Source organism: Canis lupus, chromosome 28 (assembly GCF_048164855.1).
Source record: "Canis lupus baileyi chromosome 28, mCanLup2.hap1, whole genome shotgun sequence".
In the NCBI taxonomy this organism is placed as follows: Eukaryota; Metazoa; Chordata; class Mammalia; order Carnivora; family Canidae; genus Canis; species Canis lupus.
Genome location: NC_132865.1, coordinates 41,728,210 through 41,752,007, shown reverse-complemented (window position 1 = coordinate 41,752,007; position 23,798 = coordinate 41,728,210). Strand labels below are relative to the sequence as shown.

At 35.0% G+C, this 23,798-nt stretch overlaps 1 protein-coding gene across 7 annotated transcripts in view; it reads right to left on the bottom strand.

Moving 5' to 3' along the window:
• The window catches only part of PRKDC (protein kinase, DNA-activated, catalytic subunit), a 219,931-nt gene that overhangs the window by 184,052 nt on the left and 12,081 nt on the right, over nt 1–23,798 (bottom strand). For 6 of the 7 annotated variants that reach the window (XR_012020234.1, XM_072804689.1, XM_072804690.1 and 3 more), the window contains exons 10-22: nt 23,569–23,726; nt 22,869–23,015; nt 20,992–21,156; nt 20,346–20,514; nt 19,987–20,036; nt 19,250–19,375; nt 17,859–18,011; nt 16,039–16,154; nt 15,546–15,705; nt 14,728–14,814; nt 14,174–14,293; nt 13,594–13,753; nt 1,879–1,985 (exon numbers count right to left, since the gene is read on the bottom strand). Coding sequence is in view for 6 of the 7 variants with exons in the window: in XM_072804689.1 (XP_072660790.1) it covers nt 1,879–1,985; nt 13,594–13,753; nt 14,174–14,293; nt 14,728–14,814; nt 15,546–15,705; nt 16,039–16,154; nt 17,859–18,011; nt 19,250–19,375; nt 19,987–20,036; nt 20,346–20,514; nt 20,992–21,156; nt 22,869–23,015; nt 23,569–23,726 (1,718 nt within the window). In the remaining variant the exon portion in view is untranslated. The remainder of the gene's footprint in view (nt 1–1,878; nt 1,986–13,593; nt 13,754–14,173; nt 14,294–14,727; nt 14,815–15,545; nt 15,706–16,038; nt 16,155–17,858; nt 18,012–19,249; nt 19,376–19,986; nt 20,037–20,345; nt 20,515–20,991; nt 21,157–22,868; nt 23,016–23,568; nt 23,727–23,798) is intronic. The other variant, XM_072804691.1, reaches the window with a different exon arrangement.

The following is a 23,798-nucleotide window of genomic DNA, read 5'->3' as shown; positions in this document are numbered from 1 at the left end:
TATAATTTTGTAATCAGATATCCAAGTTTCAAAGTATTGGCAGGACCACTCACCCTTAAAAAATACTGAGGTTCCCCAAAGAACTTTTGTTTAAAGTGGGCCATGTTTATTAATATTTATCATACTAGAGGTTAAAACCTTGGCATGATTGGGTATTATTGTATTTTAAAATACAAAACCCATTACATGTTAACAAATAACATAGTTTAAGGAAAAGTATGTTTTCCAAAAAGAATTAAAAACCTCAGGAAACTGACACTTTCACATTTGTATAAATCTCTTTACTGTCTGGATCATTAAAAAACAACTAGGCTGATATGCTGTTTGGGCCATACTTGGAAGAGAGAGCAGCATTTTAATAGTCTTTTTAGATAACCATGGTTATTCTTTGATACTACTCTAAAACTGAACAAATATTAATTTCTTAAATATTAGTCACAATGTGGAATGTGAAACCTTACCAATGAATTTTACATAATCTGCTATATTAAAATCACTGGCCTATCTTGCACTTTGAGTGGATTTTTCTATCCATACATGATTTGGTAACATAATGTACTGGTCATCTGAAAATATTGGTTTACTGGGTTATGCAGATCTTCCAAATGTTCCCACATTTCATTATATATGCAAAAAAAATCACATTCATTAATATCACCAATCTCTTCAGAAAAATCTTTAAGTATTAAGAAGCTGTCAAGCTCATGATGATGGTTTCAAGTTTTCTAAAATTTAATTTGTGTTTATAAAACTTGAATTTTGCCATTGGCAACAAATACTCTCAAATGTTTTCTTTGAAGTGACAGGCTCACTCTATTTTAGATAAAATCTCTGCCTAATCCTAAATAGCCACAGTTTGTCTTGTCAGTTGTTCTTTAAAGTAAAAATAGTATTCATGAAAAGAGTGGCTACATGAGCTCACAGCTCAAAGCATCACAAAAGTGTTTTTCCTGAAGACAACTGTCACATTGCACTATGCAGCAGACTGCTTTATGTATACTTCCTGTTTCATCGCACAGAACATTAAAAAGACAAGTTCAAGGATCAAGATTTAATAAAGTGCTAAGGAACCAACAGTGGTACCGATCATTACACCATAGTGCAAATGTAAATGAGTAAAAATTAAAAATAGTTTTGGCCTCATACTCTGGAATCCACAGGGTTCTTTACTTCAAGAACCACTCTTTTAGAGAATAAGGGATTGTGTATCTGTAAAGAAATTTTATTTGCAAAACTCGATATACTCAAGTAATTTTATCTTGCTTTATTTATATGTAATAACATAATTTAAATATATTTGAGAGCCATTTCCAGTTCTATGCAGTCTTTCAATCAAAAGCTGTCAAAGATAACGAGGTGGAAAGAATTTACCCTAAACTTGCATTATCAGTTCTAGAAATTAAAAGGTTTTCAAATTTTAGTTTTTACTTAATACCTGAAAAATACATATTTTCTCTATACTGTTTTCTCTTTATTTTTTCCAATAATATGCCACATCTCAAAAACCTCAAAAAATCGTCACCAAAAAAACACAAAAACTGGCATGAATGAAACTTGACAAAATGATGTATTTTAAATTTTATATGTAAAAGAATCAATCTTACATATCCATATCAAAATTCTGATTGCTTATTAAATATGAAACATACTTTTTACTATCCACTAAATACATCTGAGAAGCAAACAAGAAAATAAGATCAAGACGACAGACCAAATAGTTAATATTTCTTACATTTTTATAGCTAAAAATATATTGAAATTATTTCTGTGTTATAACATATATGAATAACATTTTAAACTAAGATACCTACTTTTCATAAGCATTAGAATCTTATCTCTGCATTGTTTAAGGTAAAGAAAATACAAGGGTTTTCTTACTGATGAAATGTTCTTTGTCTTTTTCAGATGCTTTAACACAACTTGGTTAAATCCTTTCTGGGCAGCCTGAGAAAGTGCTGACACTTCCCAATTATTCTTGGTCTCATCTATCAACAGTAAACAAAAATCAATTTTAAATAGCATTCACTCATATTTTTGATACATACTTGGAAGAACACACAATATTGCTAAAAAGAGGCATTAAAATCCTAATTTTAATTATGGTTAGAATATTAAGTTTCTACAAAAAAAAGAAATTATAGTGGTTGCCCTGGTTTTAAATATCATTGTCTACTAAAAGAAACATGGTTCCTTGGAGAAGTGACTAACTTCAGAGATTGGGCAGACCTGTATTTCTAAGAGGAGCCTGAATCACCATGTAGTTCCAGAAGTAAGGAGCTGCTTGAAGAAAAGCAGCCAGCCCCCGTTCTTTACATGAAAGCTAAATCTGGAACAATCTGAGCTTCAAAATTAATAATAATAAAAGATTAGAGCCATTGGAAAAATTAGAATCCATAAGTCCCTACTAACAAAAATAGATCTGAAAAGAAAGTTACTTCTTACAGTAGAATGCCAAGTAGTATAAAGGAATGATGGAGTTAGAGAATCACTATTTTGCAACCATCATAGCATTAATCGATTCAGGAAGAATAATCAAAGGACACTAAAACTATTATGGTGAAAACTCAATGAAGAGCAAGAATACTTACAGCTGTAAAGTATCTCCTTGTAATTTTTTTTAAATGATCATAAACTTAGAGAAAATTTTAAAATATGGTACAAAACTTTTCTTTCCTGAACCACTTAAGAGTAAGTTACCAACATGATGCCCTACTACCCCTGAATACTTTAGTGTGTTTCCTGCAAGGACATTGTCCTATGTGACAGCCACACCAACTATCCAAATCCAGACACTCATCTTGAGACATGGCCCACAATTAATCTCAGCCCCATTCAGATTCCAGCAATCATCCTAATGTCTTTAGTTCAGAACCACATGTCCTATTTAGTTGTCCTGTTTTTTTTTAGTATCCTTTAAACTGACACAGTTCTCTCGTCTTCCCTTGAATTTCATAATTGGAACACTTAAAAAGTTATATGCCAGGAATTTTGTATACTGTCCCTCTATTTGGATTTGTCTAATGTTTTCTCATGATTAGATTCAGGTTATAGAAGCCAACTGTAACATTTTACTAGTTCTTTTATTTCTATTGGTTAAATAAAATCTTTGACACATGTACACTTTATACGAGTCTGGAGTCACAATTTCGAAGCTATAAAGTTATTTTTCACTAGTTCTGGAGATGCCCAGTGGGCTGACAGAGCTAGGTCAGCTGCTTTGCTGGAAGATACCTCATGGATGGTTTAATCCCAGCACATCTTTTCTTGGCTCCAGGAATGAATACCAAACAAAACTTTACCTCTGCCATTTGCCTAGTTCTCCTTTCTACAATTTTGTTCTTTTGGTTTGCCCAATAAACTAGTCTCCATGGGTGGGAGGAATAACTAAGAATATACTTGTCATCTGGTGACCTCTTATGTACAGATGTTAGAGACCTACTCTCTGATGGGCCAGAGATGAAAAGAGGATCGGGGTTTTCTTTGCTTGTTTTTGTTTCATTCTTTGGGGTTTTCTTTGAACTCAAATTAGTTCAGAATTTCAGATACTGGAAAAAACAGCTCTCTTTTCCAATATCTAGATTGGTTAGTGTTTTGTCTTGCTTTTGTATCTCTTGAGCTATGACTCAGATCTCAGAACTGAAGCAATATGCTCTTTACCAGTTACTGTATCTATGTACCTGAACTGACAAAGACCTTTACTTCTCCCTCTGCGTATAATGTTCTCCTACATTTGGAGGGTATTAATAGATTAGATTAATAGATTAGATAATAGATTAGACTAGCTCTTCAAAGAGCTCTGTTGTGTTTTATACAGGTAAAATTAATGTTCTGCTACTTCTGTGAAAATGCTTTCAGCATTAACCATAACGCTTCAAATGTGCCATAATTTAAAAAGAAATCTTAGAAAAACTAAAACATCTGAGGAATTCACATTACATAATAAGGCACATTTTTGGTAAATGAGACAAGTTTAATAATTTTGGTTTAAACTCAAATTTTTTTTTTCTATCAGTGTTAAGTATAATACAAGTGTACATATTATTCTACTTGGATATACTTATCCAGGCTTACCAAGTCAGTATGCTAACATATTACTCAAATACTTTTTATTGCAGGAAAAGATACATAACATAAAATGTATTCTTTTAACCAATTAAGTGGTATTAATAACAGCCACACACACACAAAAAAAAAACAGCCACAATGTTGCCTAACCATCACCACCACCCACCTCCAGAACTTTTTCATCATCACAAACAGTCCTACCTTTTACTTTATGAAAAATGTCATAAATTTACATTCAACTAAACTAAATCATTGGGCAACCCCGGTGGCTCAGCGGTTTAGCACTGCCTTCAGCCCAGGGTGTGATCCTGGAGACCCAGGATTGAGTCTCGCTTCAGGCTCCCTGCATGGAGCCTGCTTCTCCCTCTGCCTGTGTCCCTGCCTCTCTCTCTGTCTCTCATGCATAAATAAATAAAATCTTTAAAATAAATAAACTAAATCATGATTTGGACAAACTTTTTATTTCTCCAGTATTATACTTTGTAGCACAAAACCTGTTAATTTCTAAGCTCTATAGGTAACCTGAAACCTCGGATTGAGCAAATTAATAGAATATCATTGCACACCCAGATAATTTCTCAGTAAAATAAAATCTGAAACAGATCGAATTTTTAAGTTCATTTGCTTTTGTTTTTATAGAATGTAACAAGGCACAACCTTGGGATCATGCTAAATAACGAATGTGTTGGATAAGGATACATGCGGCTGCAGACAATGGTGACATATGCTCACAAGCTCTGGGAGTCTGAGAAAGTTTGTGAGTGTGGAAGACAATTCTCAATTATCCATCCAAGTTTTCTTAATTAAAAAAAAAATGTTTGTAATGAGTTGTATGCAATGAGCTGTTGAAGCTACCATAGCAGCAATACTGCAGAAATACAATTCTGGGTGTGCTCTTGCTTTTCAAGGAAGAAAAGTAGTTTTCTCATAAACTCAGGCTTCTCAGTGTGGACAGCTTTTTACAGTTGGGACTTAGTAGAACCTGCACAGATCTTTGCTTATGTGGATTAGAACCAGCAATAATTACCATATTAAAAGTGAAAACTATTTAAGACCTACTGACTTGAAGATCATGCTAACATGCATAACATCGAAGATGTATTACTTAGTATTACTTTGAAAAAGTCTTGATTTCATTAAGTCCTTCAGGGAGAACAATTTAAGGTTGTGCTTATGTTTGTTTTTTTGTCCTTGCCTGAGGTGATAGAAGAAAATCTTGCTTAATGTCCAAGAATTTACTGCTTACGTTTACTTTTAGGCACTTTATGAATTCAGATCTTACACTTAGGTCTCTAATTCATTTTGAGATTATTTTTGTATATGGTCCAATTTCATTCTCTTACATATAGCTCTCTGGTTTTCCCAATACCATTTAAGAGACCATCCTTTCTCCATTGTGTATTCTTACCTTAGTGTAGGTTAAATGACCACATATATGTGGGTTTATTTCTGGGCTCTCCATTCTATTTCACTGATCTATGTGTGTGTGTTTGTGCCATACAATACTGTTCAATTACCAATGCTTTGTAGTACGATTTGAAATCTGGGAGTGTGATATCTCCAGCTTTGTCTTTCTTGCCCAAGATGGCTTTGGCTATTTGGGGTCTTTTGTGGTTCAAACAAATTTTGGGATTCTATTCTGTGAAAAATGCTATTCATATTTTGATAGAGACTGCACTGAATTTGTACAGACTTAAATAGTATAGCCATTTTAACAATATTAATTCTTCCAATACATGAGCAGGGTATATCTTTCCATTTGCCATCTTCAATTTCTTTCAACATCTTAGTTTTCAGAGTACAGGTTTTTTACCTCTTTGGTTAAATTTATTCAGATATTTTATTCTTTTTGATGCAATTGTAAATGGAATTTTCTTAATTCCTTACATTCTTTATTGGTGTACAGAAATGCAATAGATTTCTGCATATTAATTTCGTATCCTGCTATGGATGTGTTTTTTTTTTTTAGTGGCATCTTTAGGGTTTTCTATTATCTGCAAATAGTTACAGTTATACATGTTTTATTTCTTCCTTACCAGTCTAGATGCCTTTTATTTTTTTATCTGATTACTATGTCTTAAGACTTCAGTACCATGCTGAATAAAAGTGGGGAGAGCTGACATCTGTCTTGTTGCTCTTAGAGGAAAAGCTTTCAGCTTTCTCCCAGAATATGTTAGCTATGAGCCTGTCATACATAGATTTATCATGTATGTTTGTTCCCTCTATACCCACTTTGAGATTTTTTTTTGTCATAAATGGATGAATTATGTCAGATGCTTTTTCTGCATCTATTAAGAGGAACATATTTTTATCCTTCATTTTATCAATGTGGTATATCACACTGATTTGTAAACGTTGAATTATCCTTGCATCCCTGGAATAAATCCTACTTGATCACTGTATATGAATCTTTTAGTGTATTGTTGAATTTAGTTTGCTAATATTTTAATGTAAATTTTTGCATCTATGTTCATTAGGGATGTTGACCTGTAATTTTCTTCTTTTGTAGTGTCTGATTGTGGTATTAAAGAAATGCTGGCCTTGGAGAATTAATCTGAAAGCATTTCTTTACTTTTTTAAATAGTTTGAGGATAGATACTAACTTTTCTTTAAATGTGTGGAAGAATTCACCTATGAAGCCATCTGGTCCTGGACTTTTGTTTGTTAAGGGTTTTTTGATTACTGATTCAATGTCATTACCAGTAATAGGTCTGTTCAGGTTTTCCAGTTCTTCCTAATTCAGTCTTGGATGACTGCATGTTACTAAAAAGTATCTATTTCTACTAGGTTGTCCAATTATTAGCATGTAATTATTTGTAGCAGTCTCTCAATAACCCCTTGTATTTTCATGGTATCAGTTGGGGCTTCTCTTTCATTTATGATTTTATTTGGTCTCTCTCCTTTTTCTAGGTGAGTCTAGCTAAAGGTTTATCCATTCCTTTCAATGAGTCGAAAGAACCAGCTCTTAGCTTCATTGATCTTTTCTATTGTTTTTTTGTCTCTATTTCTGTTCTGATCTTTATTTCCTTCCTTCTACTAAGTTTGTGTTTTGTCATTTTCTAGTTCCTTTAGGTGTAAGTTTAGATTGAGATTTTTCTTATTTCCTGAGGATGCCCTATACTGCTATATTTCTGTCTTAAAATTGCTTTTACTGTGTCCCAGAGACTTTGGAATGTTATGCTTCCATTTTCATTTGACTCAAAGTATTTTTTTAATTTTCTCTTTGCTTTCTACCTTGACTCATTAGTTGTTTAATCAGCATGTTGTTCAGCATCCACTTGTTTGTTTGTTCCAGTTCTTTTCCCTTCTGGTTGATTTCTAGTTTCATACTACTATGGTCAGAAAAGAGGGCTGATATAACTCCAGTCTTCTTATATTTACTGAGACTTGTTTTTGGCCTAACACATGATTTATCCTACAGAATGTCCTAGAGGATGTTCCACAAGCAATTGAAAAGAATACATATTCTGCTGGTTTGGGATAGAATGTTCCATATATATCTACTAAGTCCATCTGATCCAATGTGTCATTTAAGGCCAGTTTCCTTATTTGTTTTTGTCAGAATGATTTATCCATTAGGGTAAGTAGGGGTCCACTACTATTACTGTTTTACTGCCAATTTCTCCCTTTATCTGTAAATCTTTGCTTTACACATTCTTAGGTGTTCCTATGTTTTTTTTGTTGTTGTTGTTGTTTTTTGTTTTAGGTGTTCCTATGTTGGGTGCACAGCTATTTTCAATTGTTACGGCCCTTGTTAGATTGGTTCCTTTAAGGTTATGTAATGAGCCTGTCTCTTGTTACAGTCTTTGTTTTAAGGCTATTTTGTCTCACATTTTAGAAAAAAAAAATCAACACAAAATAATAAATAAAATTTTTTAAAAAAATAAAATTTCAAATGAAAAAATGGTCTATTTTGTCCAATATAAGTACTGCTACCCTGGCTTTTCTTTTTTCTTCATTTCCAGTTGCATGAAGTATCTTTCCATCTTTTCACTTTCAGTCTGTATGTGTCTTTTTGTCTTTTGGTCTAAAGTGAGTTATTAGGTGGGCAGCCCCAGTGGCGCAGCGGTTTAGCGCCGCCTGCAGCCTGGGGCATGATCCTGGAGACCCTGATAGAGTCCCATGTCAGGCTCTCTGCATGGTGCCTGCTTCTCCCTCTGCCTCTGTCTCTATGAATAAATTTTTTAAAAAAATCTTTAAAGTGAGTCATTAGGGATCCCTGGGTGGCTCAGCAGTTCAGCGCCTGCCTTCAGCCCAGAGCATGATCCTGGAGTCCCAAGGATCAAGTCCCACATCCGGCTCCCTGCATGGAGCCTGCTTCTCCCTCTGCCTGTATCTCTGCCTCTCTCTCTCTGTGTCTCTCCTATGAATAAATAAATAAAATCTTTAAAAAAATAAAAAAATAAAGTGAGTCATTATAGGCAGCATACTGATGGGTCTTGTTTAGTTTTTTACATCTATTCACCCTCTATCTTCTGACTGGAGCATTAGTCCATTTACATGCAAAGTAATTATTGATAGGTATTTCGTTCATTGTTCTCTGGTTGCATTATAGTTCTCTTCCCTTGTGAACTGATGACTTTTCGGTGTTATATTTGGGGTCTTTTCTCTTTATTTTTTGTGTATTATAGGTTTTTGAATTGTGGTTGACATGAGGTTCATATAGAACACCCTATATACATATAGCCATTTATTTTAAATTGATGGTCACTAGGGGCACCTGGGTGGCTCAGTCAGGCAAGCATCTTGCCTTGGGCTCAGGTCATGATCTCAGGATCCTAGGATTGAGCCCCATGTTGGGCTCCCACATCAACAGGGAGTCTGCTTCTCCCTCTCCCTCTGCATCCTCCCCCTGGCTCATGCTCTCTCTGAAATAAACAAAATCTTTAAAAAAAATTTGAGAGTCACACTTAAGATTGAACATACTCTAAAAGTATCTAAAATTACTCCCCCCGTTTTTTTTTTTTTTTAATGATTTTACCCATCCATTCACAAAAGACACAGAGAGAGATAGAGGCATTGACAGGCAGAAGGAGAAGGTGGCTCCATGCTGGCAGCCCAACGCCGGACTCAATCCCAGATCTCCAGGATCACATCCTGGGCTGAAGGCGGCGCTAAACCGCTGAGCCACCAGGGCTGGCCCCCCCACCCATGTTTTTTAATTTAATATTTTCCATCTCTTTATTTTGCATATCCTTTAATTATTGTAAATATCACTGATTTACTATTTTTGTTTTCTAACCTTCATATTAGCTTAAAAAGTGATTAATCCCTACCTTCAAAAGGTATTTACCTTTACTAGTGAGATTTATATTTTTACAAATTGTTATGAATTAATGCCTTTGCTCTTTAATTTAAAAAAGTCCCTTTAGGGATCCCTGGGTGGCGCAGCGGTTTGGCGCCTGCCTTTGGCCCAGGGCGCGATCCTGGAGATCCGGGATCGAGTCCCACGTCAGGCTCCCGGTGCATGGAGCCTGCTTCTCCCTCTGCCTATGTCTCTGCCTCTCTCTCTCTCACTGTGTGCCTATCATGAATAAATTAAAAAAAAAAAAAAAAAAAAAGTCCCTTTAACATTTCTGGAAAGGCATGTTTAATGGTAATAAACTCCTTTAGTTTTTGTTTGGGAAACTTTCCTCTCCTTTAATTCTGAATGATAACTTCACTGGGAAGAGTATTCTTGATTGCAGGGTTTGTTTATCATTCATCACTTTAAATATATCATGCCACTCTCTCCTGGCCTCCAAAGTTCCTGCTGAAAAATCAGCTCATAGACTTAATGAAGTTTTCCTTCTATATAATTATTTGCTTTTCTCTTGCAGCTTTTAAGATTTGATCTTTATTTTTTGCCAGTTTAATTATATGGCTTGCTAAGGACCTCTCTGAGTTCATCTTGTTTAGAATTCTTTGTGCTTCCTGAACCTAGATCTGTTTCCTTCCCCAGGTTAGGGAAGTTTTCAACCATTATTTATTCAAGTAAAATTTCTGCCCCTTTGTCTACTTCTTCTGGACTCCCATAGTGCCTATGTTAGTATGCTTGATGTTGTCCCAAAGAGCCCTTAAACTATTCTTATTTTTAAAACTTCATTTTTTGGGGTGCCGAGGTGGCTGAGTTGTTTAAGAGTCTGCCTTCAGCTCACGTCATAATCCCAGGGTCCTAGGACTGAGCCCCGCATCAGGCTCTCTGATGTGGAACCTGGTTCCCCCTCTCCTCCCTGCTCATGCTCTCTATCTCTGTGACTACCTCTGTGTCTCTCTCAAATAAATAAAATCTTAAAAAAAAAAAGAATAAAAATTCATTTTTCTTCTCCTGTCATTTTCCTATTTTATTTGAGTCATTTCCACAATCCTGTCTTTTAGATCACTGATCCATTCCTCTGGATCATCTTATCTGCTGACTGTGAAGCCCAGTTATGACTATTCTGGATATACTGGTGGTCAGGCTGCCCCCACAGGCAGGAGCTTATGGTGGGTAGGCAGTCCTGGCTGAAGCTGCCCACAGGGGAGTGGCAGGGTTGCAGCCACCTGGGGGTGGGGAGCACTAGCCTCAGTCAAGGTCATTTGCTAGTACAGTGGAGTGGGTACCATTTTGGAAGGATGCCTGCCAAGGTGGGCAGACTGCACAGGGCTGGTGCCAGGAAGATAGAGTGTCAGGCCTAGCATCCAACAACACTTTCATTCCCAGAGAAAGTTCCTACATAGCCCTGCCCCTCCAGCACACTAAAATCAGTCAAAAAATCAGTTTTCTCTTCCTGTATTTGTAATTGCCTTATCTAACAAAAAGAAACCTAGCTTCCATTAACCTTTATTTATTTGATCAATCCCCCATATGTCACCTTCTGCACCCTGCTTTGACCCTCATGCCCTATAAGGCTGCCCAATATGTGGGGGCCCTCCCAACCCTGCTTCAGGTCTGACACCCATGCCAGGCTCTCCTCAGGGCTGTCCTCCTCATGTTACTAGGGAACACCACTACTACCTTAACACCTAACTTCCTCTGTACAACCTAAAGATCTTAGGACTGAATACTTTAGGAAGAGGAGAGGAAGAGGATTTCAAATGACTGACTCTCACAAAAGGAAAATAGTCACTTTAGAAAAAGAAGGCGCAGAAATTCACTAACCAAATAGTCAAAATGAACATGATTGGTAATGGCACCAAATACCATCATGATGTTGTGAGGAGGCCACCCACGCATCAGTTATGGGTGTTTCTCCCCAAACAGCACAACTGAATCCCATTATGAGAAAACATCAGACAGATTCATATTGAAAACAACTGTCCTATAATCTTCAAAAATGTCAACATCATGAAAACTAAGTAAGGCTAAAGAGCTACTCACATTCAAGAATGCTAAGGCATTTTAACTATTAAGTGCAACACATGGTTCTAGATTGAATTCTGGACCAGGAGAAATAAAACTATAAAAGAAATTAATGGGACAACTGAGAAATCTATATATGGATTACAGATTAGAAAAGAATGTATCTTTGTTATTTTTTCTTATTTTGACAATGATACCATGATTGTGTAAAATAATATTCTCACTCGTAAGAAACATACTGAGGGGCACCTTGGTGGCTCAGTTGGTTAAGCATCCAACTCTTGGTTTTGGCTCAGGTCATGATCTCAAGAGTCGTGGGGTCAAGCCCCATGTCAGGCTCCACACTCATGCTCGCTCACTCTCTTTTAAATAAAATAAAAATCTTAAAAAAAAAAAAAGAAAGAAAGAAAAATACACATTGCAACATTTAGGTTGTCCATAGTGCCTGCAGCTTACTCACAAAGGGTTCAGAAAAAAATGTTATATATAAACACACACATACACACACACACATTATCTCAGAATACAAGAAGAGCACATATAACAATAAAGCAAAGGGGACAAAGCCTTACTGTGGAATCTGGGTAAAGAGTATATAGGAGTGTCTGTCACTCCTCATGCAACTGTCCTCAAAGTTTGATAACATTTTAAATAAAATGTTACTAAAAAATTGTCCTTGTCTTTAAGATTATGGATTTTCTTTTGTTATTTAATTTTACCTACTGTTTTTTCCTATTTTCTAATTATCTAGAGTACATATATTTATGAATAGATAAATCCTTTGCTTAAAAGAATCAAAGTATCTTCCCTTATTAAAATTTAGATGAAAAAATCTTTTCCTTCCTTTTTTAAAAGATTTTTATTAAAAAAAAAAAAGATTTTTATTTATTTGAGAGAGAGACAGAGAGAGCACAAGCAGGGGGAGTGGCAGAGGGAGAGAAGAAGTAGACTCCCCGCTGAGCAGGGAACCTGATGCAGGACTAGATCTCAGAATCATGGGATCATGACCTAAGTAGAAGTCAGACACTTCACCAACCAAGCCATCCAGGTACCCCAAAAGAAACATAAATCTTTTCAATGAGCTAATAGAACTAAATTCCAGAAAACAAAAAGTATACCATTTGCTACTAGATATATTCATTCTTTTAAACTAAGTCCATGTATTTTTAGTGATTTATTCAAAAAGCAGCAATCTTTATATAAAGTGAATTTTAAAAGCCTAAGTAAGCTATAAACATTAACTAGCATATATATATACATGTTATATATATATATATATATATATATATATATAATAATTTTTTTTTGGTCTCTAAATAATGCTTGTTACTGCTAGCAATTACAGAAAAATCTCTCAAAACTGTAACTCTTCTTGAACTCTGTATATGCATCAAGGGTGTCTTACCAACCAGACTCAGTGAATAAAATGTGTCACACAACTTCCACTTAATGTTTCCAAACCAACAAAACTTAAGTTGAATAAGATGATTTACACAGATAAAGTTTAACAAATTAACACTTAATTTTCCATTTAATTTACTAAATTTTTCATGATAGGAACTGAAGTTTCAATTCTCAGCAATATTTCAGTGTCTTTCTCCAATCTGAATCCTTCTTTTTGCTCCATCTGATAACAATGTCCATGTTCATTCTGGTTCAAGTAATCTGCCTCCTCAACACTAATTACTACTTTTCTTGACTGGTCATACTTTTGCCTGGCCCAGTGATTTTTTTTTCCTTTGAATCTTTTCTCAAATCTATTTCTACTATGATAATTATTCTTAACTGGCTAACAGTAGTGCTTCATCAATTATATTTGGAACACCAATAAAAACAAACTATAAAATTACTATTGAATTTTTATAGTTTTAATTCCCATTTAACAATGTATTTATCGCAAAGCACTATATTAGGATTTATAAGCAGTTCAAGACATTAAAGACAGAGCTCTTACCCTTGAAGATTTTATAAATCTTGGCAGGATGTGAATAAAATAATAACAGGTTTAATACCTCAATTATATGTCCCAATGTTATTTCTCATATCCCAATTACACTAAGTTGGAGAAATAACAAAAACCTCAATCAAACATATTTTGAATATGTTGGGTTCAAATTTTAGAAGTTACAAAAATACAAACAGTCCTATTAAAGTTATTACACTGCCATTTTATTTAAGATACACATCACAATTCTTCTAAACCTTACCTGATAAAGCTGAAGTTTTCAGATATCCGTCAAGGCTGGGTAAAATGTCTTTATAATGGGGCTGAATTATATGTTTGCAGATGCAAACTGACCATTCTTCTAAGGCATTCAGGCCTACTTCTGCCAATGGGGTATAGCTCAAGCCCAGTTTAAAAGCCATCTACATATTAATACAAACAAGGTAAGCTGAAATGCAGAGAACTTAACATTTAAAGAAAAAACACCAATTAGTTTTGGTTTCTAATGAATAAAGCCTTCTACTGATAGACAGTGATGGAGGTAAGTAGGTGCATCCCAGGTCATTAGTGGGAAAACAAGCACCACCAATCTATATAGTTGGTGTTATACTGCAGACTTTCATACACAGGTTCAATCCTCACATCCACCTGTAAGGGAAGCTCTGAGAGGCCAAACCAAGTATCCTAAGTCCCAAAGGTACTATGTGGCAGAAGAACCTGAACCAAGGGTGTCTGATGGGTAAGCACCAGCTGTGACTGCAGTGGCAAGACCTTGATATTTCCATGTTTTCTAGAAAACATAACATTACATGAAGAAAATGGATTTAAGACAATGCATCTACCTGCAATGCAGGAATGTAGGCTCTAATATCAAGTTCAATGATGTCATGTGGCAGGGACAGAATAAAGGTCAAACAGGAGGCCAAAAGTTCATCTTTATATTGCTTCATTTTAACTGTTACCTTAATAAGAAGAGAAACACAGTGCTGTGCACCTGAATAGAGCCTATACTTTGAAATTCAACAAAAAATATTTACCCTGTTCTCAAATATAAAAAGTAATCATGTGGCTTTTATATGATATGGTTTAATTTACAAATTAAGCACTGATCTCTAGGAAAAGTTCGTTTGTTGAAGCACTTAATTCTCTTTACATGGAGAGCTAAAGAATCTATTAGTTTTGAGTCGACATCATTCAAACTTACCATGAAAACTCAAGGGACTTTTGAAACACAATGATTCCTTTTAGTACTTCCTAATCCCTTAATCCCAATCTCGATTAAGCAAACAAATGTTTAAGTAATTACATAATTTATGATTACTAAGATTTTTTTACAACAAACTTTACTTTTTAAATAGCCCATGATAACACTGTATAAATCACTTTAAAAAGTTACCTCTTTACCAAATTTTGCAAACAAAGCAAAGCAAGAATACTTTTCTGGGTCCTTGGGAGCCTGCGTCTGACTCTTCATACCAACTCCCTGTTGAAAAAAGCAGTAAATTAATAAAGCGAACGATTATCATGTATTTCTGTGTCTTAATCTAGCAGTTCCCAGTCTTCTTTCTAAGGGGTGAATCCATTTTTCACTTTGCCAAGGTCTTGTACAGAGAGGAAAAAAAAATTAGCTCTGATAACACTTCAGGCTGAGGCCAGTGAGAAACAAAGCATAAGATGGAAAGTGAATGGCTGGTCAAAAGCCAGAGGCCTAGCTAAATCCACTCTCCTTCCCTGACTTCTAACCTATGAACCAAGAGAACTGCTCTCCTTGTAACTAACCAATTGGACCACTCTAATTGACTATGGTGTTAGGTACACTAACTCAGTTATTCTCAAATGTTGCTAGCCACCAGATCACCTGGGTGGTCTGTTAGCACAGACTGCTGGCCTTGCCCCCAGAGTTTCTGATTAGATAAATCTGGAAAAGGCATAGATTTCCAAAGGAATGCTGATGCTGCTGATCCTAGAACCACACTTTAAGAACCTCTGTTAATCTAGCCTTATTAGCCAGGTGCTTATAAATCAGAATAGAAAATGCTATTAACTTTTTTAACAGTGTTACTCAATTGCCACTGACACTATCAGTTTTAATAAGTATTGAAAGTAAAATGAGATTTTAAAACTGCAATATTATAATATTTTACAATGCCCTTACACACTCATGCAACTTAAAAAACACAAAAATATTCAATGTTCCCACAAAAAAACACTTACCTCAAAATATTTTATTTTCTTGGCATTTCTCACAGCAACAGAAAGCAATTTGTAGAAACCACTAATGAGAGGGAGCCGTGTAGACTGCAAAATTAATTCATATGCAAATGAATATACCCATGGCTCAAAAAATTCTATATGTTTCTCAGGAAGAATGTCTCTGTAAAAACAAATTAAAAGCTTAGTGTAGAATTTTTTATCATATATTTTTATTCAGCTTCTAAGTTATAAGTGACATAACAAAAAGATATATGATTCCATTACATAAACATTTTCATTTTCCTTTTTTCCCCTCCCTGCACATCTTTTAAATAGAAAAACAATGGTAATTCTAAGCTGGTACATTTAGATATAGCTTAACAGTTCATATAAGTAATTTTAGAGTTTAGGCCCTTTATTATTTCATTTCATAAATCTATATAGGTGGTTTTCCTATACTATGGCCAATAACTGGTGATTTCCACCCTTAAATAATTAGAACTTTTAAAAATACCTGCAAAACTCCACCAGGTTAATGAAAGCTGAAAAATCTTTGGGTTTAGCAGGATGTAAGTTAGCAGCTGGATCTGAGGTTGGGATCACCCAAACACCAGTAGCTTCATTTTCATCCTTAAAAGCAGATGTACTCAAATGAACATTGCATCAAAGTAAGAAAAGTACAGACGGATCCTTAATTATAATTACAATTAATATAATTTAACAAAGCTGATACAGCTTGCAGGAAACATTAAAGAAAATGACAAAGTGAAATGAGAAAAGAATGGTACAAATACAAAAATACGAACGGGGGCTGTGACTCCTTGAAGGAACTAGCAATGATGACTTGACAGAGGTAGAATTTCAGAACACAGAAGTGTCAGTCATAACCTAGAGGTTTCAAGCTGAGAAACAGAAGAGTAATCAACAGTGTTAAGTAACAGTAACTTACTATGAACATACTGTGCTTGTGTTATCAAACTCAGGTGCAAATGTTAAACAGCAGTTAGAAATACAGACTGGGGAGCACTCAGTCAGCTAAGCAGCTGACTCTTGATTTCAGCTCAGGTCATGATTTCAGGGTCCTAAGCCCAAGCCCTGTGTTGAGCTCTGCTTTCACTGGGGGGATGTCTGCTTAGAGATTCTTTCCCTCTGCCCCTCCCCCAACTCGCGTGTGCACTCGCGCTTTCTCTCTCAAATAAGTAAATCTCAAAAAAAGAAACAAACAGACTGGAAACTGTAGAGGAGGGTAAGGGTAGGCTTACTTGGGAAATGCTCATTGAGGTGACAACTGAACTGCTGGAGGTGAAGTAAAAAAGGTTAGGAAACAGGAGAAAGCAGAAAATAAGAGGAGAAAGAAAGTGCAAAGGAAGTCACTGAAGACAAAGTGACAAAGACAAGTGTCCTAAGAAGCAGGTTTGTTGACTAACACAGTTCCAGGAAGCCCCTTTCAGCAAGTTGAAAATAATCCAAAAGATTATTTTATACATACACAAAACATAAAAAGCAATAAAATACACTGGTGTTCCCATCAAGCCAGCATAAAAAATAGAACAAAACAAATGCAATACAGTCAATGTGACAGACAGCCTATTATGTCCTTTATTTATCTTCTGCATACCCACCCGAATGTCTCGTCTAACTTCATGATACTGCAGTGGAAGTACATATGTACTAACAGACATAATCTAACCTAAGGGAAAAGAAATCACTGGGCTGAAAAGCAAATTACATTTTTCCACTGGAACTCAAGCCCTTCAACACTAGTGTCATTACCACAGTGTTTTACTAAAACTTATCCTCAGGTAAGAGCAAAGCAGTTTCTATCTGGCAGCCTTAAACCATGACTTACATTCCATCCAGGCCAGGAAGTTGGGTACAGAAACAAGTGAAGATGTTCTTTCTTTTCTGCCTATTGCCTATATTCTACTAGTTTGAGAATACATTTAGCACTTCGCACCCAGACTTTGGAGTTTCCTTAGCTACGAACGAGAGGAATCCCAGCTTTCCCTACCCTATTGCAAGAAGTCCCCTCTACACAAATTAAGATGACACTTTACAATTGCTAAAAAATAAATAACAAGCCCAGTAAACAATTTTTTTAAATAAGTGATTTTACAACATTAAACATATAAATTACTTTTTGAGCAAATCTACATATAACATTTTCAACACACTGGGCTAGTCAAACAGCAAAGTACCCATGACACACACGGATGCCATAGAAATCAATTTCCTGCAATCTCTACAAATGTGCTATTTTCCCCTGGGATGCTTACATACAAAGAGAGCTGGCATAAAAATGATACAAAATTATTATTGACAAAAACTTCTAACCTCATGTTCCCCAACATTCCGTTTCTCTAGCGTAAGATCCAATTTCTCAATAATCTTCAAAACTGATTTGACAAATTCATCATACAGCAAACGATTCAAATTTTGAAGTGAAGAATTCACAAAGAGAAATGCTTCATCTGCTAAAAGAGAATCCTTTAAATAAAGAAAAGTAATGAATTTCAAAATTTATGCAAAAAAGTATCAGTATAACCATGCATATAAATATTTAGGTATTACAGAAACTTCTGTGTAAACCATAACAGATTTACCTAAAAGTTCTGAAGCTGCAAAATGTAGACACTTTCCTAAATTATCAGGGCAATATCATTTCAGACAGATATGACCTACCCAGGTATGTAACACATACTAAGAACACAGTAGCAAATGCGAAGATTTAAGCTAATTCTTGTCAAAGCATTGATCTCACTTAATGTGTGTGCAGAAAAACACATATGTATACTATACACACATATACATTATGTACTTGTATTTGTGGAAATACAAATGCATGTACATTTATATATACAAACATAAATATGCATGCATGTATATACATATACACACACATAAGCATACATACATGTGAATAAATGTATACCTACACTCAGAATGAATTTAAAAGTATAATTTATCACTTCTTTTTAAGTGAAACTATTCCACTATTCCAAAAATACAGGCCAATTACTCTGCCTTTACTCAGTCAAATATTCTATGTTAACTTAACCTCAAAATATAGGAATAATTAACGTCACACATAAGAAAGAAATATTATAGGTAAAATTACTAAAAGTGCTATACTATTTTGCCTCAATATGAAAACAACTAAAAACTCCTAAGATTTTTCACAGGATAGAAATCATCTATGGACAAAGACTTTCCTAGGCTATAATGCTTTGTCAAAGTCTATGATAAAATGGTGGCCAGAAGCAAGTATAAAACAGACATTAAAGAACATCTACCAGAAATAACAGGAGGCATTATTCTAATCATAAATAATGTAAATAACCATGCACCAATCTTCTTCACACCTACTGAATCAGTAAGATTGATCTATGTTTTTTAATCTTCATCTTTAACAAATAAAAGTTCTCCCATAGTGACAATATTGTTATACTTCTGTTACCTAGAGGCTGGATCTGTTAGGAAGAATAAATTAGCATGAAACATACTACTCACAGATAAAATGAGGACTCAGCTACAGCAATTATTACATTCATGTGAGTTCTATGACTTTATTCCTAACTTATATCATTTTAATTTTTTATCACTCAAAGTACTTTAAAAAAAAGTTAATAAAACGTAGTTCTGAAACAAAGTCCTAAGAGTAAAATTATAGAGACTAATTAGAGGAACAAGGGTACTTTCATAGCTTTAAAATAAGTCATTTTTACCATCATCTGGTCACAACTCAGGAGACTTCTAAAAAGATCCAAATAGTCTTTATACGTGGGCACTTTCCATTTGCCAGTTCTAACTTCCCCTGATGCACGATACTCTTCAGGTTCAGACTCAACACCCTGGGCAGGAAGACAACATACCAATATATACTGGTGGATTCACAAAATAAGCATGGCTGCTAGAACATTCTGACTTTCAGAGTTTTCTAAGCTAAAACATCATTAGGAGACTGTAATTTGATTAAGACAGTATAGCATGAAAGGATAAGAAAGCAAGCTGAAAAAGAAACCATGATTTTTCTAACTGGGACTAAGAGAGGTGCAAGAACAAATATTTAAAACGAGGAATGTGTTGTGAGTCATTGATCTCACTTTCCTACTCAGGTCAATCTCCTACTTCACCCTATTTCTTGTTACTTCAGGTAACGAAGATATGCCTCCCATGATACACCTAAGCATTTTGTCTCAGAGTTTCAAGAAAGAAAATATTCCGTTCCTACAAAAATATGTAAATAATAGTAAAGTTACATTTAAGGGTGTTCCATAACTCAAGAGAAGTTTATTCACCTGAAAAAATAGAGAGGCACTATATCCCAGACTTTTCAGAATGTAAGGCATGGCTAATAACTAAAAAGGCCATTTTTGTATATTTACAGACCACAAACCCCAGTATCACTTCTAACTTTCAGTGACAAAAGACTAAATATTAAAACATTAGATTCAGAATTTACCTTTTGAAGGATCACTGGCTTAGAACATATTCTGATTAAACCCTGATGCACTGAGAAAAGAAAATGAAAACAAAAATAAAATCAGTAAACCATTATTTCACTGAATGTAACTGTACCTCTAAATTTTTTCCTTTAAGTTAGTTAATATCTTTACTTTAAAATTTTGGACTATTAAGATTCAGAAGCAAAAGGAAGAAAAAAAAAAAGATTCAAAAAAAGGATGCAAAAACATGGTTTTGATCCACCAAAACATTAGTTCTCCAAGAGGCATTAAAAGACATGAAAGATATCTCTATCAAACAACATGTTAAGTATTCATCATGTATCATCATAAAAACAAGGGTGAGTTCCACACTTACCCACAGTACTGATGCAATTCCAGAGAACTGGTCCTTTTCCACCTAGGGCTAGGAAAACTTTTACTAGGGCTTTACAACACACTGACTGCATTTTTGGACTATACTGTGGGAAACTGTCTATCTGTGCCACCATGAGATGTTCCAGAACCGGTGTATACACCTCAGGAACCTACCAAAAATGGAGAGCAAACTAAAAGTTAGAGGAGGGAAAAAATAAATATAGGAATAATACAAATATCCAAAGTAATTACAATCCAAGTGGACATATATTAGCTAAATGAAAGACCTGGCTTATATCTAATCCACTAGTAAACTTAACATTTATTGTGACGGCCTAAAAAAATCAGAGTAAAACTGTCTGAATGACACTTAGGTGCAATTCTATTCAAAGCAGCAATCTTAATCTTTTAGAAAGATAAAATAAGTAACAAATTTCTCCTGTTTTGGATAACAAAAAGTTTCATGACAATAAGTCTATTAACACAAAGTACTTAATTAAAAATGGCACCTTGATCACAATGGTGCCTGTACTAAATGCATACAATTCATATGACTCCGTCAAGTTATCTGAAGAATTAAATAGTTAAATAGTTATCTGAAATTAAATAGTTAAAATTGTCCTTGTTTAATTAACTATTTCACTTACTCTATCAAGGTAAAGCAAGACACTTGCAATAGACTGGAGGAAACTTGGCATGTGGTAAACGTGGTCATCAACAGTGTCTATCTGGGTGAGGAACAGCTGCTTGCAGCGCTGAATGAGCTCTATGTACATGAAGTCAACATCTTTTGCATTTATAACCTTGCAAGGCTTTCAGAAAGGTAAACAAAAGTCTTTATCAATCTTATCAATATCAAAACAATGATATTTAAGGTGTCACATTAAGCCATGTGATTATAAGCTGAATATTAAGCTTTTCAATGGAGATCAAAGTTATAAAATACAATATATCTCATAAAATGCTTTTAAAAATAATCTGTAAATATATTGTAAATACGTATTTATATACAAGAAATCTATTGATAGCCAACTATTCTAGACACTGGTAGCCATCAAAGACAAATAAGATGTAGAATGTACCCCGAGAGGCTAGTCACCTAGACAAGGGAAACCAAGAAGTAAACTTAAAGCTGGAATACACTACTACACCACTCTGCGCACTATACCCAGAGCCATCTTTGTAACTCACAAATCTGATAATGCTACCATCCAGCTTCAGATTTTTCAAAGGCTTCTTTGGACCTCAGATCTAAACTAGCTTCCCTGAGAATCTGACTAATTAATCTTTTTAGAGTCCTTTCCCTTTTTCTTGATATATCATGCTCCAGCCACACTGTAAACCTATTCTACAGTGAACAAATTGAAGTTGGTTACACCATAGTGCATAAAGTTGAAAATTCCAAGCTCTTATTTACCTCTGAGCTTTCTCACATACTGGTTCTTCTGCCCTACATATATTCAAAGGAGCCAACAGAGACAAATGAAGATTAAATAAAGCAAGAGGAGGGAGAATCATCTGGAAGCAAACGAGGAAATGATCAGAAATGGAATGAGTTATGAGAGCAGAAAGCTGGGAAGAGGGTCTCTCCTTCCCTGAAAAAGGAAGTAGACACCAATGGGTAAATCCATAGAGAGATAGGAAGTCATTTTTCTCTGTAAAGTAGAAGTCACAGAGATCCACCAAGAAGGAAATAACTATAGTTATTATCAATCTTTTTTTAATACTTTTTTTTTTTAAGAGAGAGGGACAAAGAAGCAGGGGGGGAGAGAATTTTTTTTTTTAATTTTATTTATTTATTCATGAGACACCCAGAGAGAAAGGCAGAGACACAGGCAGAGGGAGAAGCAGGCTCCCTGCGGGGAACCTGATGTGGGACTCAATCCCAGGACTCTGGGATCAGGACCTAAGCCAAAGGCAGACACTCAACACTGAGCCACCCAGGCACCCCAGAGACAGAGACTCTTGAGTAGGTTCCATGCCCAAGCACAGAGTCTAATGTGGAGCTCCATCTCACAACCCTGAGATCATAACCCAAGCGGAAATGAAGAATTGGACGCTCAACCAACTGAGCCACCCAAGCACTCCAACAATATTCTTAACTATATACTTCTGTCATCAGAACCTCTCTTTCTAAAACACCGAGTGACATAAATTATAATTTTACTTCATAAATAGTGGGCAGCACAGTTTAGTGGAAAAAGCATACTGTTTTCCAGTCTTTAGACTTGAATTTACATCTTGGCTCTGTAAATTACTGTGTGTTCTTTGACAAGTTACCTAATTTCTCTAAGTCTCAGTTTCCTCATTTGTTAAAAGTGAAACAGTACTCCTAAAAATCTATAATGAAAATTTGAGAGAATATGTCTACAGAATCCTAGTATATAGTTGGCACTGAAACAACAAAGCAAGTAACAAAGTATTGTCACAAGCATGAGATGCTATTCAAAAATGCAATAATTATATTCTTTTAAACACTCACAATGAGTGTTTATTCTAAAAAGAATAAATTAATGAGACATACTCCTGCAAAAAGTCCATATCCTCGAATTGCAATGGATAAATCCTTGCTGTTTGAATCCATGTTCCTGATGATTCCATAGAATTGCTCCATGAAGTACTGTAGCTTACTCTTATGCATTTCTGCATCTTTTGCCACCATAAAAGAAACCTGCAATTGCATAATATTTACATTTTAGAAATATTTAATAGCAAAACAAAGGAATCTATTAAAGTGTAAAAAGGCTAGAATTGTTTAAATATTTTCAATACATTGTTATAATTCTACACAATATCTTTTATTGATAAACAACTACCACTTCAATTCATTTAGTCTGCATCAAGTTCAGAAAAGACACTTTATTACATGTGATGCATTTTTCCTAGAGGAAAGCACTGAAAGAGACCAGTCCAGTGCAAAAAGACGTGAACAAAAACCAGATTTGAATTTAGGCTCCTTGATGAAGATGAAAGCATAGTTAGAACTCGTCTATAACTCAGCACACTACAGAGTCATGCAGGTCCAGTGGCCAGCGAGTTCAGGAGTAACAGACTCAGTGACTCATTACGGCAACACAAAACAGAGCCGATTAATAACCAAGCTTTTCTATTTCAATACTATAAAAGCTAATAGATCAACCTGTATTCATCTTTGAAACGTGCATGCACAAAACTGAATTTAATTTTTTGTATGGAAAAAGTATTTCTAAATAAAAGTTGAATACCTGTTTCAGAAAAGATTCCAGAGCTGAATGTGCAGCTTTTTTCATTTCTACATTTGTATGGCTACACCATTTTGACAGCACTTCAAATAAAGAAACATAGTTGTCCAGAAGGCAGGTGCTAAACTGAGATGCATGCAGGGTAAATAAGCACAAGCCAGCTGCAATTGCAAAAACCATCAGTTAAAATATAATAACAAAAAGCAGAATCAAAAACTAAGAAAGCTTCAAGT